A 15,261-nucleotide genomic window follows, 5' to 3' on the forward strand; every position below is an offset into this window, starting at 1 on the left:
AGTGTCCGATACACCAGGGAACCCAACTCTGAACTTGCCACCTTCGGGAATTCCGGGAGCCACTCCGCTATAATTCACCGGACTGTCCGGTGTGCCAGCGGAGTAACGGCTACACAGCGCCAACGGTCGTCTGCAACGAGCAGTTAATGCGCTACAGTGCGCAGAAGTCAGAGCAGAGCCAGAAGGCGCACCGACAGTGAACAGTGACTGTCCGGTGGCCCAGCTGTCAGAAGCTCCAACGGTCAGAACCCAACGGCCGGGTGACGTAGCTAGCGCACCGGACAGTGTCCGGTGGCGCACCGGACTGTCCGGTACGCCATGCGACAGCAGCCTTCACCAACGGCTATTTTGGTGGTTGGGGTTATAAATACCCCCAACCACCCACCATTCATTGCATCCAAGTTTTTTAGCCTTCACACCTCATACAAGAGCTATAGCATTCAATACAAGACACAACCAAAGAGATCAAATCCTCTCCCAAGTCCAAAGACAATTCCAATCAAATAGTGACTAGTGAGAGAGAGATACTTGTGTTCATTTGAGCTCTTGCGCTTGGATTGCTTTTCTTCTTCATTCTTTCTTGATTCCAACTCAATTGTAACCAAGGCAAGAGACACCAATTGTGTGGTGGTCCTTGTGGGGACTTAGTGTCCCGTTTGATTGAGAAGAGAAGCTCACTCGGTCTAAGTGACCGTTTGAGAGAGGGAAAGGGTTGAAAGAGACCCGGTTTTTGTGACCACCTTAACGGGGAGTAGGTTTGCAAGAACCGAACCTCGGTAAAACAAATCACCGTGTCATCCGCCTTATTTTCTTGTGATTTGTTTTCGCCCTCTCTTTCGGACTCATTTATATTTCTAACGCTAACCCCGGCTTGTAGTTGTGCTTAAAGTTTCTAAATTTCAGATTCGCCCTATTCACCCCCTTCTAGGCGACTTTCACTACTTACTTTATAATCCACTGCCCCGCATACCATGATCAACCTAAGGATTGGCTAGTATTCTATTATCCTGTCCTTGTTTACCCTTTGGGAATTGGTTATTATGATTAGTATTATGCTATTGCTTTACTTTAATCAATGAACATGATGAGAACATTTATGATACTATGAGCTATCTTGATTATGATGATGAACATGTGATATTTTAGGGGGCTCGTACTGTTTCTTGAGTACCTCTTCGTAAGGACCTACTCGCTGGATGACCACCCGGGAAAACAGTACAACCATGAGGGTGGAATGGGATGCCCTTAGCTTATTAATTAGAGGAACTTGGGGTGTAGTTGGCTTCATCGTTGTGCCGTCAATGGGGGCCGGGGCATAGTGCTTGCTCTACTAAGGGTGGGTGCCGAAGTTCATTCGATTTGGTTTTGTTAGTCACCCAACTTAGGGAGGAGTACTGTGTTTGTACGACTAGCGAAACCTAATGGGCGACTACACACCAGGGGAATCTTTGTAAAGGCTACGTAGTGTATCCCTGGCCATTCACCTCAGTAATGAAGATCGGGTCTGTACAACCTAGGTTGGGAAGGGATCACGACTCGTGGGTAAAGTGTGCAACCTCTGCTGAGTGTTAGAAACTGGTATATCAGTCGTGCTCGCGGTTATGAGCAGCCTTGGGAGCTCCTTTGATTAGAGATACTCTGGTTAACTTTTATGATGATGCTTAACGATGATGACTATCTTTATGGTATTTGGTATTTCCTCTTGGAGGGAGTGCCACTTGGGTAATAACTTGGGATTATTGACAAAACTTGGCTTCCTACTAGTAATAAATACCTGACCAACTAAAAGCAACTACTTTAAGCTTAACTCCACATACAACTAGTCCACTTTAGCCAAACGGGACATTTGCTGAGTACGTTGATGTGTACTCACCCTTGCTTTAAAACACCAAACCCCCCAGGTTGTCCCCATTGCAACCAGTGCTCAGGAGAAGATGAAGGCAACATGGAGGACTTTCAGGAGTTTCAGGACTTCGATGAGTTCTATATTAGTTTAGTGGCAACCCCCCCCCCCCCCCCGTCAGCTGCCTGCTAAGGCTATATTGTACTACGTTTCATATTCACACTTTGATCTATCTTAAGTTAATGACTCTGTGGATGTCTTAAACATCATGATGTAACAAAGTACTATTTCTGCTTTTATTTTGAGCAATGTGTGATGATGTCCAGCTATGTAATCGCTGCGTATGTGAGTTTCTGATCCTGGCACGTACATAGTTCGCATTCGGTTTGCCTTCTAAAATCGGTTGTGACATACAACCAGGGATACTACCTAGCTAATAGAATATACCCTCGATAGCTGGTGTTCGTGAAGACCATTCCGCTCCCACAGACTCAAAAGCAACAGATGTTACTTTCGCTACGTAATAGGACGGGCACGAAAGGATGCGAAGAGAGTATCTGGGGTGCTCAAGGCTCGATTTCATATTCTTGTAACCTAGGTAATTCTTTCTCCTAGTAAGTACTCAGTGCGATCATGTGTACATGTACCTTTTTTGCACAATATGATCATTGAGGATGAGTGTAGAGGATCATACGACATGGACAACTACGAGACAGTCATGTCCTCCGTTACAGCACCAACCGTGACCCCCAAAGCACCTATTGTCCACTTGTTCTTGAATATTGTGAATCAAGAACAAGGCAACACAATTGTTAAGAATTAAGGACCATCGTCCTTTGAAACATTATCTCCTCTCAGATATAATGATCTTCAGACGAAGGTCATGAAGGACATGCCTTCATCATTTAATGCGTGAATGAGAATACATGAAGATAATGAATGTAATTCATTGGCTCATTCACATTTGTATTTCATAATGTACACATGAACATCAACAGAATTTATATTGCATTAATGCCTTCGACTTGTTCGAAGGTTCTGACACGAGAGTGATTACAATCTGACGTGAACAGTACGATACTACTATTCATCTACTTATAGGCATGGGTTGCAGCCCGAGTAAAAGTACACTTATGCCCCCAACATTTATTCACATCTATAGCATAAATCATTAGGGACTGGCTAGTCTTTTTCTTTTCGGGCCAACATCATATTTAATCTTCATCACCGTCTTAAGTTGAATATGTTATTCTTCGGGTATAGCTTCAGCGTTCATTCTTATTATCTTCGAGATATATCTTCGTCTTGTACACCTTTGCCTTGGGAGTAAACTTCCATCCTCAAGCCGAAGCTCCCTGTAATAATCCATATTATGCTAAAAACATATGGTTAGTCATGTTTTTGAGGACCTTCGGAAGAGAAAGGCCCCCATAGTAGCCCCTCGCAGTATTAATTTGTTTCTTTGTAACAAATTCAGACTGCGACATGAACGAAGGCCTTTAGCCGAAGGTCCAAAAAACACCTTCCTTTCGCTAGAATAGCGAATCATTCTGAATTGTGGGATCCACCGAGCGGTGGAGCTCTGAGTATATATATAGAAGCCTATGTCGTGAATATTTTTCGTGCCATCTAGTTGTTTGTGTTGTGGTTGCTTTCTTAGCCTTCTTCTCTTTGCGAGCTCGATTGACTTTTGAGCTTTGGCTTTTGCCGTAACCATCATCCAAATGGCTGGGGACCAGAAGATTACAGACCCCACAATGTCTAGGTTTTACGAAGCTATGGAGAAGACCAACACAGAAAAGATCACTAATGAGATTCTAGCTGGGTTGTCTAAATATTTCAACGATAGTGATAGTTTTTATGTGGAGAGTGGGAATGAAGATGTTGAAGATCGGTCGTGGAGGCCGAGCCATGTTGTCTTTGGGAAGTCAATTATCAAACAAGGGCAAATCGAAGTGATGAAGGGCAAATATTTTCATGATATTTCTATAGTGAGGGCCAGGGGAAAGCACTGTTCCCCTTCCCGAAGCTGATGAGGTGGTGGTCTTTAAAAGCTTCATGAAAGCTGGGCTTCGCTTTCCACTACACAAGATGTTGGTTGAAGTTCTGAAGACATTCGAAATATACCTTCATCAACTTACCCCCGAAGCCTTTATCAAAGTAGGGGTTTTTATATGGGCTATGAGAAGTCAGGGGCTAGAGCCGGATGCTAGGTGCTTCTATAATATTCACGAGTTATCCTACCAGACGAAGGCAACCGGTAAAGAGCAATGCCATAACAACTTCGGTTGTTACAGCTTCGTGCCCCGCTCTGAGGCAAATTATCCTGTGCCAACATTTCGGAAGAAGTGGCCAGGCTCTTGGATGAAGCAATGGTTTTACGTAAAGAATGATATGAATTAGAGAGAGGATGTGAGAGGCATCATTCAACGTCCCATATGGTCGTGTTTTGGCATTAGAAGACCATCAATTGCTATTGGGAATGAAGTGCAAGCGTGCCTAATGGCTTTCAACACCGTATGCACTTACATCGGTACCAGGGATTTAGTTCAAGAACACATCGCTTTCAAAGTATGTCCTCTTGCGAATCAATGGGAAATGCCAAAGGAAACTACCTCTGGCTCCAGTCAGGGTGGCTTGGTTTATCTTAAGTACACCTTCCGATACAGAATCCAATTTGACAAACCAAATGATGATTGGCTAGACGCTATAGAGGTAACTAGATATGAGCTACTTGGAGCCTACTCGAGGACAGAGGACGAGGCCATGACTGCTGCCTTCGGTGCTCGAGGGAAAAGGCGATTGAATAGGGGTTTTGATGTTATTGGGTTTGTTTACCCTGATTTCTATTTTCCTGTCTGAAGGCAAGGCGGAAAAAGGAAAGTTGTTGCTTCAACCTCTTCTAGTGCACCGAAGCCGAAGAGGGCCAAGGTCTTGACTCGTAGGTCGAAGCCTATTGGGAAGGCCGAGGTGCCGAAGCATATTGAAAGTGCCGAGACTGCCTCAACAGCCATGGAAACAGCTCTTGCCATGTCAATCGAAGCTAGTATAGACCCGATAAAAGAGCCGGAATCAGAAAAGACAGTAGAACAGCCAAAGGTGCTGAGCCCTTCAGTTGTAATAGGGTTGTCGAAGCCATCGAGTACTACAACAGTGACTCCAAGGAAGAGAAGAATGGCTACCGTTTTAGATGCTGTTTTAGAATCCATGAAAGCGCCAACTCCTGCTTCTGCTGAAGCATTTGGCGAAAAATCCGAAGATGCACGAGAAGCAATTACTGCAAGCATGGCTAATGTTCTCGCCGAAGCTAGACCTTCGAAAGATGCGCTAGTAGGGCTAGTGGAAGAGAGTGTTCCTGAAAAATCTACGTCTCCTGCTCCTGAAGCACCTCCCCATGGTGACTTGGAATACATTGTTTGACACGCTTCGGGAAAGCAGTTATCATTAGAACAAATTACCGAAGTGCACCATTATGCCAAGGACTTCAAATACCCCCTAGGGTCCTTGGTATACGGAGGGAATGACGAAGACGACTTCCTCTACTGTCTGCCCGACAGTAAGGAGGTTAACGTTTGTCGCGAGATGATGAACAAAATGGGATTTCCGAAGCTTGAGCTTGGTTTGTCCGCTATGACGAAGGATCAGCTTGCTGACAACCTCGCTTACAATAGCTTGAAGATTTGCACATTTTGGCTTCGTACTTGGTACTTTTTGTTATAGCAAACTATTTTTTGGTAATTCTTACTTTTATTGTTTGTTAGTTTCTTTTGTTTGGCAGGGTCTAATCCTCAGTAAGCTCTGAAGGCTCAAAAAGATGCAGAGGACGAGAGTTGTCAGATAGCACTTGGAAACCTCCGATCGGAGGTTATAACCTTGAGAAATGAAGCTCTTGCAAAGGACAAAATTTTGCTATCTTTGGTCGAAAGGCTGAAATCCAGTGAAGCTAAGCTATCCGCTCAAGCAGAAGTGCACAAAGCTGAAGTGCAAGAGTTAGAAAAGAAAGTTGCCGAAGCAACTGAAAATTTTCATGTAGAGCTAACAAAACACGAAATATCTGATATCAAATGCGCAAGGGTACAGAAAAATGTTGAAGAACTTCGTGAAGCTAGAGAAAAATGCTACAATGTAGCCATGGAATGCGCCAAGAATTTGAAGAATAGCTTTTCCAAAGCTGGTGCATTTTCTTCAGAACAGAAATTCATCCGCGGTGACCTCGATGGAGTTATCTAGTGGATTAACGGTGAGGCCAAAGCCTTTGAAGAGATTCTTAGCGATAGAGGGGATTTTTGTGCCTTTGCCTGTGCCCATGGGGTCGTGTCAGTCCTAGAAAAGGTCGGCTGTGATCATGCCAATACTGTAGCTCAGCCATATTTTGCCTTCTCAGCCAACAATATCAAAAACCCTTCGGTCGAAGCTACTACACTAGGTGGAAAGTTTTATTCCGAAGTATGGCTGAAGTGTGGCCGAGAAATAGCTGACGAAGCTATTAGAAAAAATGAGAAAGAGTCTCATGACGCCTTAGAAGAGGCTAAGAGAGCTGAAGAAGCTGCTGAACGCGCCAGGCCTATAGGTATATCCATTACAACTTAGCTTCGTAAATTATTGTAGCTTCGGTACTAACATATACTTGTATTTTGATGCAGCTGAGCTTTCTCCCCCTCAAGAGCCATAAAATCCTGAAACTAATCCATCTCTCAAGGGGGCGCTTGACATGATTAGGATTGCTAATGAGGCCGTTGATGAAGCTGTCGACAGACTGCTGAATGAAACTGCCGACAAAGTCTTAAAAGAAGACTAAAGTTGTGTAGATTTGTGAGTTTAGGGTCTTTGTACGTAGTTTTCATTTTTGTAAGAAACCATTATCAAATATTCACATATGTATTGATGTAATATATTTCTTTGTGATGCGTGAAATCTTCGTACGTACCATTTTTGAGCTGCTGACGAAAAAACATCTTCCCTTCTTTTCACGCTTCACGAAGAAAGAAATCCCCCTTTCTTTTCCGAGACAATACTGAATATCTTGCCATGGCTGATGTTTAGTAATAGTGTTGGTGAAGATGCCATCTCTGTATAAAAACATCTCTGCCAAAGGCATGTCTTGTGTTTTTGGTACATTCTCCCATGATTCCTTGCCGAAGGTATACTTGACCTCATGAATTGGCAGGCATATTTAAAGGAGCAACTTTCCTTCTTTTTCCCTGTTTTTTGTCGAGGCGAAATGATGTATGATGCGATGTTATGCAATATGATATGATGCTATGATGTAAATGATGTTTATGCACAAATTATCAAAGAAAAACCATGACTCTGCATCCCCTTAGGAACGACTTTGGAGTCTCTTCACCTTTTTACTTAGGTGTATTTCAGCTCTGCATTCCCTTAGGAACGACTTTGGAGCTAAGATCTGTATCCCCTTAGGAACAACTTTGGAGCTTCTTCACCTTTTACTTAGGTGGTATTTTAGCTCTGCATCCCCTTAGGAACGACTTTGGAGCTAAGCTATGCATTCCCTTAGGAACGACTTTGGAGCTTCTTCACCTTTTACTTAGGTGGTATTTTAGCTCTGCATCCCCTTAGGAATGACTTTGGAGCTTCGTCACTCTTGTTACACACGATGGTGTAACCACAAATTTATTACAACAGGCCGAAGGTTGAACCTTCTTATATTGTTTTTGGAGGGGAAATTTAAAGACGGAAAAAGTAAAAAATACATTGAAGTTGGAAACTTTCTGGCCGAGCCATGTATTACTTTAGTGGATATGTCTTGATTTGGGCACAGTGCTGTTGACTGTGCGAGCTTCGAATTCCTCTCGTGTCGCGTTGTTGCTGCACTTAGCAATGCCCTTCTGGCTGTTGGTTGTGAATCAAGGTTGGTGCCATAGGTGGTGGTGGTGGTAGCTAAGCCCATGCAGCTTGAGAATGACTTGCCGAAGAAACTGATGTTGTGGGTTGCTGGTTGCCCACATACTCAAGGATATATGGCGAATAACATGAAGTAGTGTGCAGGACCTGCTTCGGCTGATTCTACCGTGCTTCGGCTCCAGCTATCTCTTTTTTGCTTTTGGATCGTGACTTGACACGTCCTTGTTGTATGCCCCTTATCCTCCCCACAGAATAAACAAAATAGCCTCTTGGGTTGGGAGCTGAACCTTCCTCCGAAGCTTCTTCCTCCTCTACCCCTTGGAGTTGGTGGCCTGTAAGAGCTTTGTTGCATTCCTATAGATTAGGAGCTTTGTTGGTTGCCTTGGGTGTGGTTTGCCTTGTCATCACCTGAGTTGGGATTGTGGATTGTTCTGACATGCCTGGCGTGGAGCCTTCCTCCGAAGCCCCTAGTCATCTCAGAATATCTGTAGGCTTCCTCCCTCCTCTGCCGAAAGTCATTGTCAGCTCTGATGTATTCATCCATCTTCTGAAGGAGTTTTTTCAGAGTTTGCGGTGGCTTCCTAGCGAAATACTGCGCTATCGATATTGGTTAGAGCCCCTTGATCATAGCTTCGATGACAATCTTATTTGGCACCATTGGCTCCTAGGCTCTGAGTCGCAGAAATCTTCGGATATATGCCTGCAAGTACTCTTCATGGTCTTGCATACACTGGAACAAGGCTTGGGTAGTTAATGGCTTCGTCTAGAAACCCTTAAAGCTAGTTACCAGCATGTCTTTCAGCTTATGCCATATCGTGATCGTTCTTGGGCGAAGGAAAGAGTACCACGTCTGAGCTACACTCCTGACTGCCATGACGAAGGATTTTTCCATGACAGTCGTGTTGCCACCATATGAGGATATAGTTTCTTCGTAACTCATGAGAAACTGCTTCGGATCCGAATGTCCATCGTACATGGGAAGCTGTTGTGGCTTGTAAGATGGTGGCCATGGGGTAGCCTGCAACTCTGCTGCTAGAGGAGAAGCATCATCAAAAGCAAAGTTACCATGATGAAAGCCATCATACCGTTCAACATCATTGATTGGACTCTCTTGTCGAAGCTCTCTCTGTTCAGGCCTTCGTCCTTGGTCATCTTGGATGATGTGACACATTTCTTCAGCAGCTTCGTCGATCTTCCTATGAAGGTCGGCTAGCCGAAGCATCTTCTCTCTCTTTCTCTGCACTTGTTGGTGTATGGCCTCTAGGTCTCTGATTTCTTGATCTAACTCCTCCTGTGGTGTTGGGCTGGTAGCCTTCCGTTTTTGGCTTCGGGCTTCTCTCAGCGAGAGAGTCTCTTGATTGGTGTCCAGTGGCTGCAGGGCAGCCCCTAGTGTTGTTGCCTTCTTCGACGGCATGACGAAGATGAATGCTTGCTGAAGGTGGTCGTTTAAGTTCACCGGAGGTGGGCGCCAATGTTGGGAATCAAGAACAATACAATACAATTATTAAGAATTAAGGACATTCGTCCTTCGAAACGTTATCTTCTCTCAAATATAATGATCTTTAAACGAAGGTCATGAAGAACATGCCTTCATCATTTAATGCGTGAATGAGAATACATGAAGATAATGAATGTAATTCATTGGCTCATTCACATTTGTATTTCATAATGTACACATGAAGATTAACATAATTTATATTACATTAATACCTTCGGCTTGTTCGAAGGTGCTGACGTTAGAGTGATTACAATACGGCGCGAACAATATGGTGCTACTGGTCATCTATTTATAGGCACGCGACGCAGCCCAAGTAAAAGTACATTTATGTCTCCAACATTTATTCACAACTATAGCATAAATCATTAGGGACTGGCTAGTCTTTTTCTTTTCGGGCCAACATTATATTTAATCTTGATCATTGTCTTAAGCTGAAGCTGATATTCTTCGGCTATAGCTTCAGCGTTCATTCTTATTATCTTCGAGTTATATCTTCGTCTTGTACACCTTTGTCGTGGGAGTAAACTTCTGTCTTGAAGTCGAAGCTCCTGTAATAATCCATATTATGCTAAAAACATATGGTTAATCATGTTTTGAGGACCTTTAGAAGAGAAAGGCCTCAACAGCACCGATGTGCTTTTCCTTCAGCAAGAGCGACACTTCATGCAAGCCTGTTGTGTGATCAGCTCCAAAATGATTTGATGGATGATGTTTGGGATATGCACCACGGTAATTAGATTTATTCTTGTGATTTATATAATTTTTATTTTAGTCAAGTAATGTTAGTTTTATTTTTAATGTATATTGTCTAATTTTTAATCTCTACCTAATGTAATGTTTTATTTTATTTATGAGTTAAATAATTTTTATTTACTTTCTTGAGTGTTCAAATTTTTTTTGCAGTAAAACATCACATTACATTTGTAACAAAAGTTTGTAAAAAAAAACTGACGTGACGTTGATGCTATAGACTGACAGTAAAAGTTGTGCGCTGCAAAGTTATAGTAAATAAATAAATAAAGGCTGACATACAAACCGATCTATATATAGTTAAATGACAATAGACAAACCCGTCCATTGGATCCAGCGGGTTTGTATTTGCATTGTACTTGGAAACTAGAGAAAGCGATGGTTTCGATACACGAGCCTACCAAATTGCAATGAGCTCCGTAGCCAGTAAAGCCATGTGTTGATTCACTGTACAATCAGGATAACACCAATATAATAATAATAATACACGCTCACATCGCACATGACCATCGATCGAGAGATAAGATCCCAATATTTCAGCTCCTCTCCACGGCTAGGTTTGCATCTCCGTGCGGCACGGCATCAACACGCGGACAACTGGTGTCCCGCGGGACGGGAACGGTCAGAGCTATATATAGTTCATGCTTTGGCCTATGCATGAGACTGCATGTCCTGGCCGTGACCGTGACGGTGGTGGTGCCGGGCGCCCTCGGTGCTGTGCTTCTTGTGATGACGGTGGTGGTGACCGTCGTGGTGGTGGTGGTGGTGGTGGTGACGGTGGTCACCGTGGTCGTGGTCGTGGTCGTCCAGGTGCCAGCCGTGGCGGTCGGGCTGGACCCATCGGCCGTCGCGGGCGCGGACCATGCCCTTGTTCTCGTCCTGGCGCCAGCACGGGGGCACGCCGTGGTGGTCCTTGAGGAAGTCGCACGCCTTGTTCACCAGCGCCGGGTCGCGCCCGCTCGCCAGCACGAACCGCTCACCGCGTCCGTGGTACCTGCGCACGTCAAAAAAAAAAACACACACACACAACACGCAAAAGTTAATTAAGGGCGTTTTCGAACATAAACGTTTCATTAAAAACAATGCATAAATTAGTTACAAACACATGAAACACGAAAACTTCCGCATCTCCAAAAGAGGCCTTAGTTTTACACAAGGCGTGGCTTTATTATTAAAAAAGATTTACGAGAGAGAGTTACTGTGGATGACGATGGATGAGTAGGCTGTATGGACAGGCACATGCTTCGTGTCTTTAAAAATACTAGATTTGTATAGGAGGAGCGGATAGTCAGGAACCTTACAGTGCCCTTTTTGTATTGTAAGTTACATCAGCTATTTTTTGTTGTCGGCAGTTCGCTGCCCTAGTTTTTCGACCTACATAAGCATCAATCCCCGTGCCAGTGCGTGGACCAAGTTATTTGTGTGATTGTATCGATTGATTCTTTTGTAGCACAGTAGCAGGCGGTACAGGTCCATCCAGATTCAGGGCATGTTTGGATCATAGGATCTCAATATGGAATTTATAAGCGTTTGGTTTGAAGAATTATGCTGCAACGAGCAGTGCACCAGTGCTGGTGTCTGCCGCAACCCGCAAGCCAGTAATAAACGCAACGCCATAAATGTAAAATTTGTCGGATATAAACCACAGAATTTTATGCACTTTATTTTCCGAGAATGATTTATTTATTGTTCGTCAAATAAAAAACAGGCGTTGATGATAGTTAATAGCTTTTATTGTTTGATTATCAATAGCAGGATATATTCTTATAATAAATATATCTGAAGATATGGAAATTAATAATATTTTAGCAAATCTAATCAAACTAAAGGTGTCACACGTCTTAGATAATGAGATGTACTAGTTGCGGAAATGCATGTACCGCCAGCGGCCTCTCGCCGCACGTCTCCCTATACCGGATCCACGAGTGGCTGTTTTTTATGGTATGGGTCGGGCTGATAGGAGAGCACGCGAAGCATCAAGTATTTGAATACACAAATGCCACACGATACTCTGAATGTGAATGTTTTGGACGTATTCTTACTAGACTTTTTTTTACTCTTCCTCTTTTCTTCTCTGTTTTCGACAGTGAAAGGTTAGAAGAGGTGGAAGTCAGTCCGACGGTAAAAGCGAGAGACGACAGCAAGCGGAAACAGCCAAAGAGGTGGCTGGACGTGGGAGCTTTTTAGCCGGTTTCCACGAAAATCAATTTAGTTAAAACTATCTAAAATCAACGTAAACATATAATCGATCGAGTCGTTGTGATAATCGTTCCCTTTCTACATCCTAAATTTTATAATCTCTTTTATCTTTCTTCGCACGATACTTAGGAGGGCGTTTGACAGTGCTCACACAACTCCGCTTCTAACGAGAATCACTCCCGCAGAGCCAAACGGTAAAAATCTGAACTGCTCCATGGTGGGAGTGGAGTGAATCTAGCCTCTATTTTGTACTAGAAAGTGGGAGGCAAAAAACATGCTTCCCACCGCACCCCTAATCTACTCTCTACTCTCTAACCCCTCAGGAATCACTTAACAGTCTATTTGCCAAAAGGTTTTTGTGCTAGAGAATCAATTGGAATCACTCTATTAGAGAATTAGCTCTCGGAGCTATAGAATTATGGAACGAAGCTCTGTTAAACAAGTCCTTAGATAGATTCACTCGATATCCAGATTCTCTTCATGACAAGATTTTCAGAAAAGCTTCTTAGAAAAAGCCCGAACCAATCAAACCTATGGCTATGGCTGAGAGGAGGGGATGGGGAGAAAGAGATCGATCACCACGTGGACGGTAGGGCCTTCAAATGTGCATTTGATACATATATTCGTCATCAACACTAAAAAAATCGTCATCTACCTCCAAACCTCACAAGCCTGGAATCTCTTTAAACAACTGTGCGTTGAGCATCTTGCACCGATCGGTTTGGAGGTGGTGTACGACTGGATCAGATCCCCTCGTTCATCATCATCCTTTCCGTGCAATCTGGTGACTAGGCTGTCATATCTGTTACTACTCTGTTAGTTGAGCACTTGAGCCCATGCCATGTAGGCCACTAGGCTCCTCCTTCCCCATGATTCGATTCGATGTTCGTCTCAACTAGTCTATCTATCTATATAATCTATTCGTACACGACACGACACCAATATAATGGCTGCAACGTTGCATGCACAATTTGCACACATTTAATTTGTCTCCAACCAAACCTAATCAATTTTTTATATTTGAAAAAAAATAATGCACAGCACAAGGCGCACGTTTGTTTAAAAAAAACACAGTCAAGTCACTCTCTCTCTCTCTCTCATAAAAAATGGAGGCCAGAGTCAGCCCAATTGCTAGGTCCTTGCATGCATGCCTGGCTGATGACGCGCTAGTTAATATCGCCGTCTAATCGCACGACACAGCCGCAGCCGCAACCGCTCTGCCTGGTGATAGCTTGTCTCAAGATGTCAAGCAATGAAGCGACGACGGCGACGCTGTCTGTTACTGTTAAGGTTAGGTGGCTGCTTACCCGTCGATGAGGTGGAGGTGCGCCTCCAGGTCGTGGTAGCACGCGGGGTCCAGCGTGTCCTTGAGGAACGGCGAGCGCTTGTGGTCGAGCGGCAGCTCCACGCCGACGTGGGCGTAGCACCAGGGCACACGCAGCAGGCCTTCCGCCACGCGCCGCACCACCTCGGGCGCCCCCTCGTTCAGCAGGATCCCCGGCATCCGCGTCACGTTGTCGTGCACGTTCACCACCCGCAGCGCCCTCACCCCGAGCTCCTCCTCGAAGCGCCGCTTGAACGCCGTGTTGCCCACCCGCGGGCCCCCGAACGAGAACACGCACACGGGCGCGGCCTCCATGTTCGCGCCGGTCTCCGCGATGTCGTAGGCGCTCAGCATGGCCAGCGCGCTGCCGAGGCTGTGCCCGGTCACCGTCACGCTCACGTCCTCCCCCGCCGCCGTGTAGCGGCCCACCAGCCGGCGGACCTCCGTCAGGACCTGCTCGCGCGCCGAGTACTTGCAGAACCGGCAGCTGGGGTCCCGGTCCGTGTACAGGTCCACGAACCCGGCCAGCACCTTCACCTCCCGGTCCGGGCACGGGATGCCCTCCTCCGCCACGGGCCGGAGGAAGTCCATGAGGTCCGACACCCATTCCAGCCGCGTCACCGTGCCGCGCCACGCGATGGCGATGTCGCGCCGCCCCAGCCGCGCGCTCTCCTCGTCCGTGGACACGGCCACGTACCCGATCCAGCTCGCGCTCTGGCTCCAGATCCTGGCGCCCGCCCGGGACTGCGGGAACAAGTTGGGGAACCGGATGTTGGACGTCGCGAACAGGTACCGGGACACCACGTAGCCGCGCGCCGCGTCCGCCATGCCCAGCCGCTCGAACAAGTCGCGCCGCGAGTACTTGCAGCTGCCGCAGTAGCGGGACGACGGGTCGTAGTCGAAGGCGTCGTAGCAGGCCTGCGCCAGCTCGCCGTACCGGATCAGCTCCGACCGCAGCAGCGGGTCCATGGGGTCCAGGAGCCCCGCCCAGTCGTCGCACCCGTGGATCTCGCGCCACCGACTGCGCAGCTCGTCCCGATGCTTCCCCGCGCCGCGGCGCCGAGCGTTGTCGTCGTCAAGGAACTGCTGCTCCTCTTCTTCCTCCTCCCGCTGCTCTTCGTCTTCTTCTTCCAGAACGTCGTCGCGGTACTGGGCGTTCGCCACGTCGTGCTCGAGCCTTCCGACGAGGGAGGCGACCGCGTCGTCCTTAGTGGCCGCCAAGCGAAGCCGCAGAGTGTTTGAGGTGGTGAGTGATCGCCATCGGCGAGGGGCTGGGCCGCCCGATAGGAAGGAGAGGTGTGGGTGAGTGCTAGCATGGTGGGGAAGAGTCGGTAGCCGGGCGGGAAGGTCGCGGCAGGAGAGGGGCGCCATTGGAAGGCGGCTGAGGTAGTCGTCGTCTGCGGTCTGCTGGATGCGAGGAGAAGAACCGAGGAGACCCAGTTTTGTGCTGGTGCCCACCAGCGACCAACGAGCAGGAGCTGGACGTCAACGCAGCGGGTAGCTAGCCTCAGTGATAATAAGTACTATTTTATTCAATATATCAGTACTCCTTAGACTTGAATTGACGTCACATTGGTTTGATATCGGTAGAGTATTGCCATTGTACTCAAGCTTTTGCGCTCACCTACTGTATTTCACATTTCCTATTGTACGGCTGAGTGCTGACCGGTATGTTTGGTCGCAGTAGTTTACTTTAGATTTTGAAAGGGAATTACAAGTATTAAATATTTATAAAATTAATTATATAGATAAAAGCTAAACAGCGAGACGAATTATTAAGCA

At 46.0% G+C, this 15,261-nt stretch overlaps 1 protein-coding gene across 1 annotated transcript; it reads right to left on the minus strand.

Moving 5' to 3' along the window:
* Positions 1 to 10,230: 10,230 nt before the first annotated feature.
* LOC103635734 (phospholipase A1-Igamma1, chloroplastic) lies at positions 10,231 to 14,973 on the minus strand. Its single transcript, XM_008658116.2, has 2 exons — positions 13,463 to 14,973; positions 10,231 to 10,950 (listed from the first exon to the last, which is right to left on the minus strand). Exons 1-2 carry the CDS (start codon positions 14,848 to 14,850, stop codon positions 10,608 to 10,610), a joined length of 1,731 nt encoding a protein of 576 aa, XP_008656338.1. The 5' UTR covers positions 14,851 to 14,973; the 3' UTR covers positions 10,231 to 10,607.
* Between the last annotated feature and the right edge of the window lie 288 nt (positions 14,974 to 15,261).

Source organism: Zea mays, chromosome 8 (genome assembly GCF_902167145.1).
Source record: "Zea mays cultivar B73 chromosome 8, Zm-B73-REFERENCE-NAM-5.0, whole genome shotgun sequence".
NCBI lineage: Eukaryota > Viridiplantae > Streptophyta > Magnoliopsida > Poales > Poaceae > Zea > Zea mays.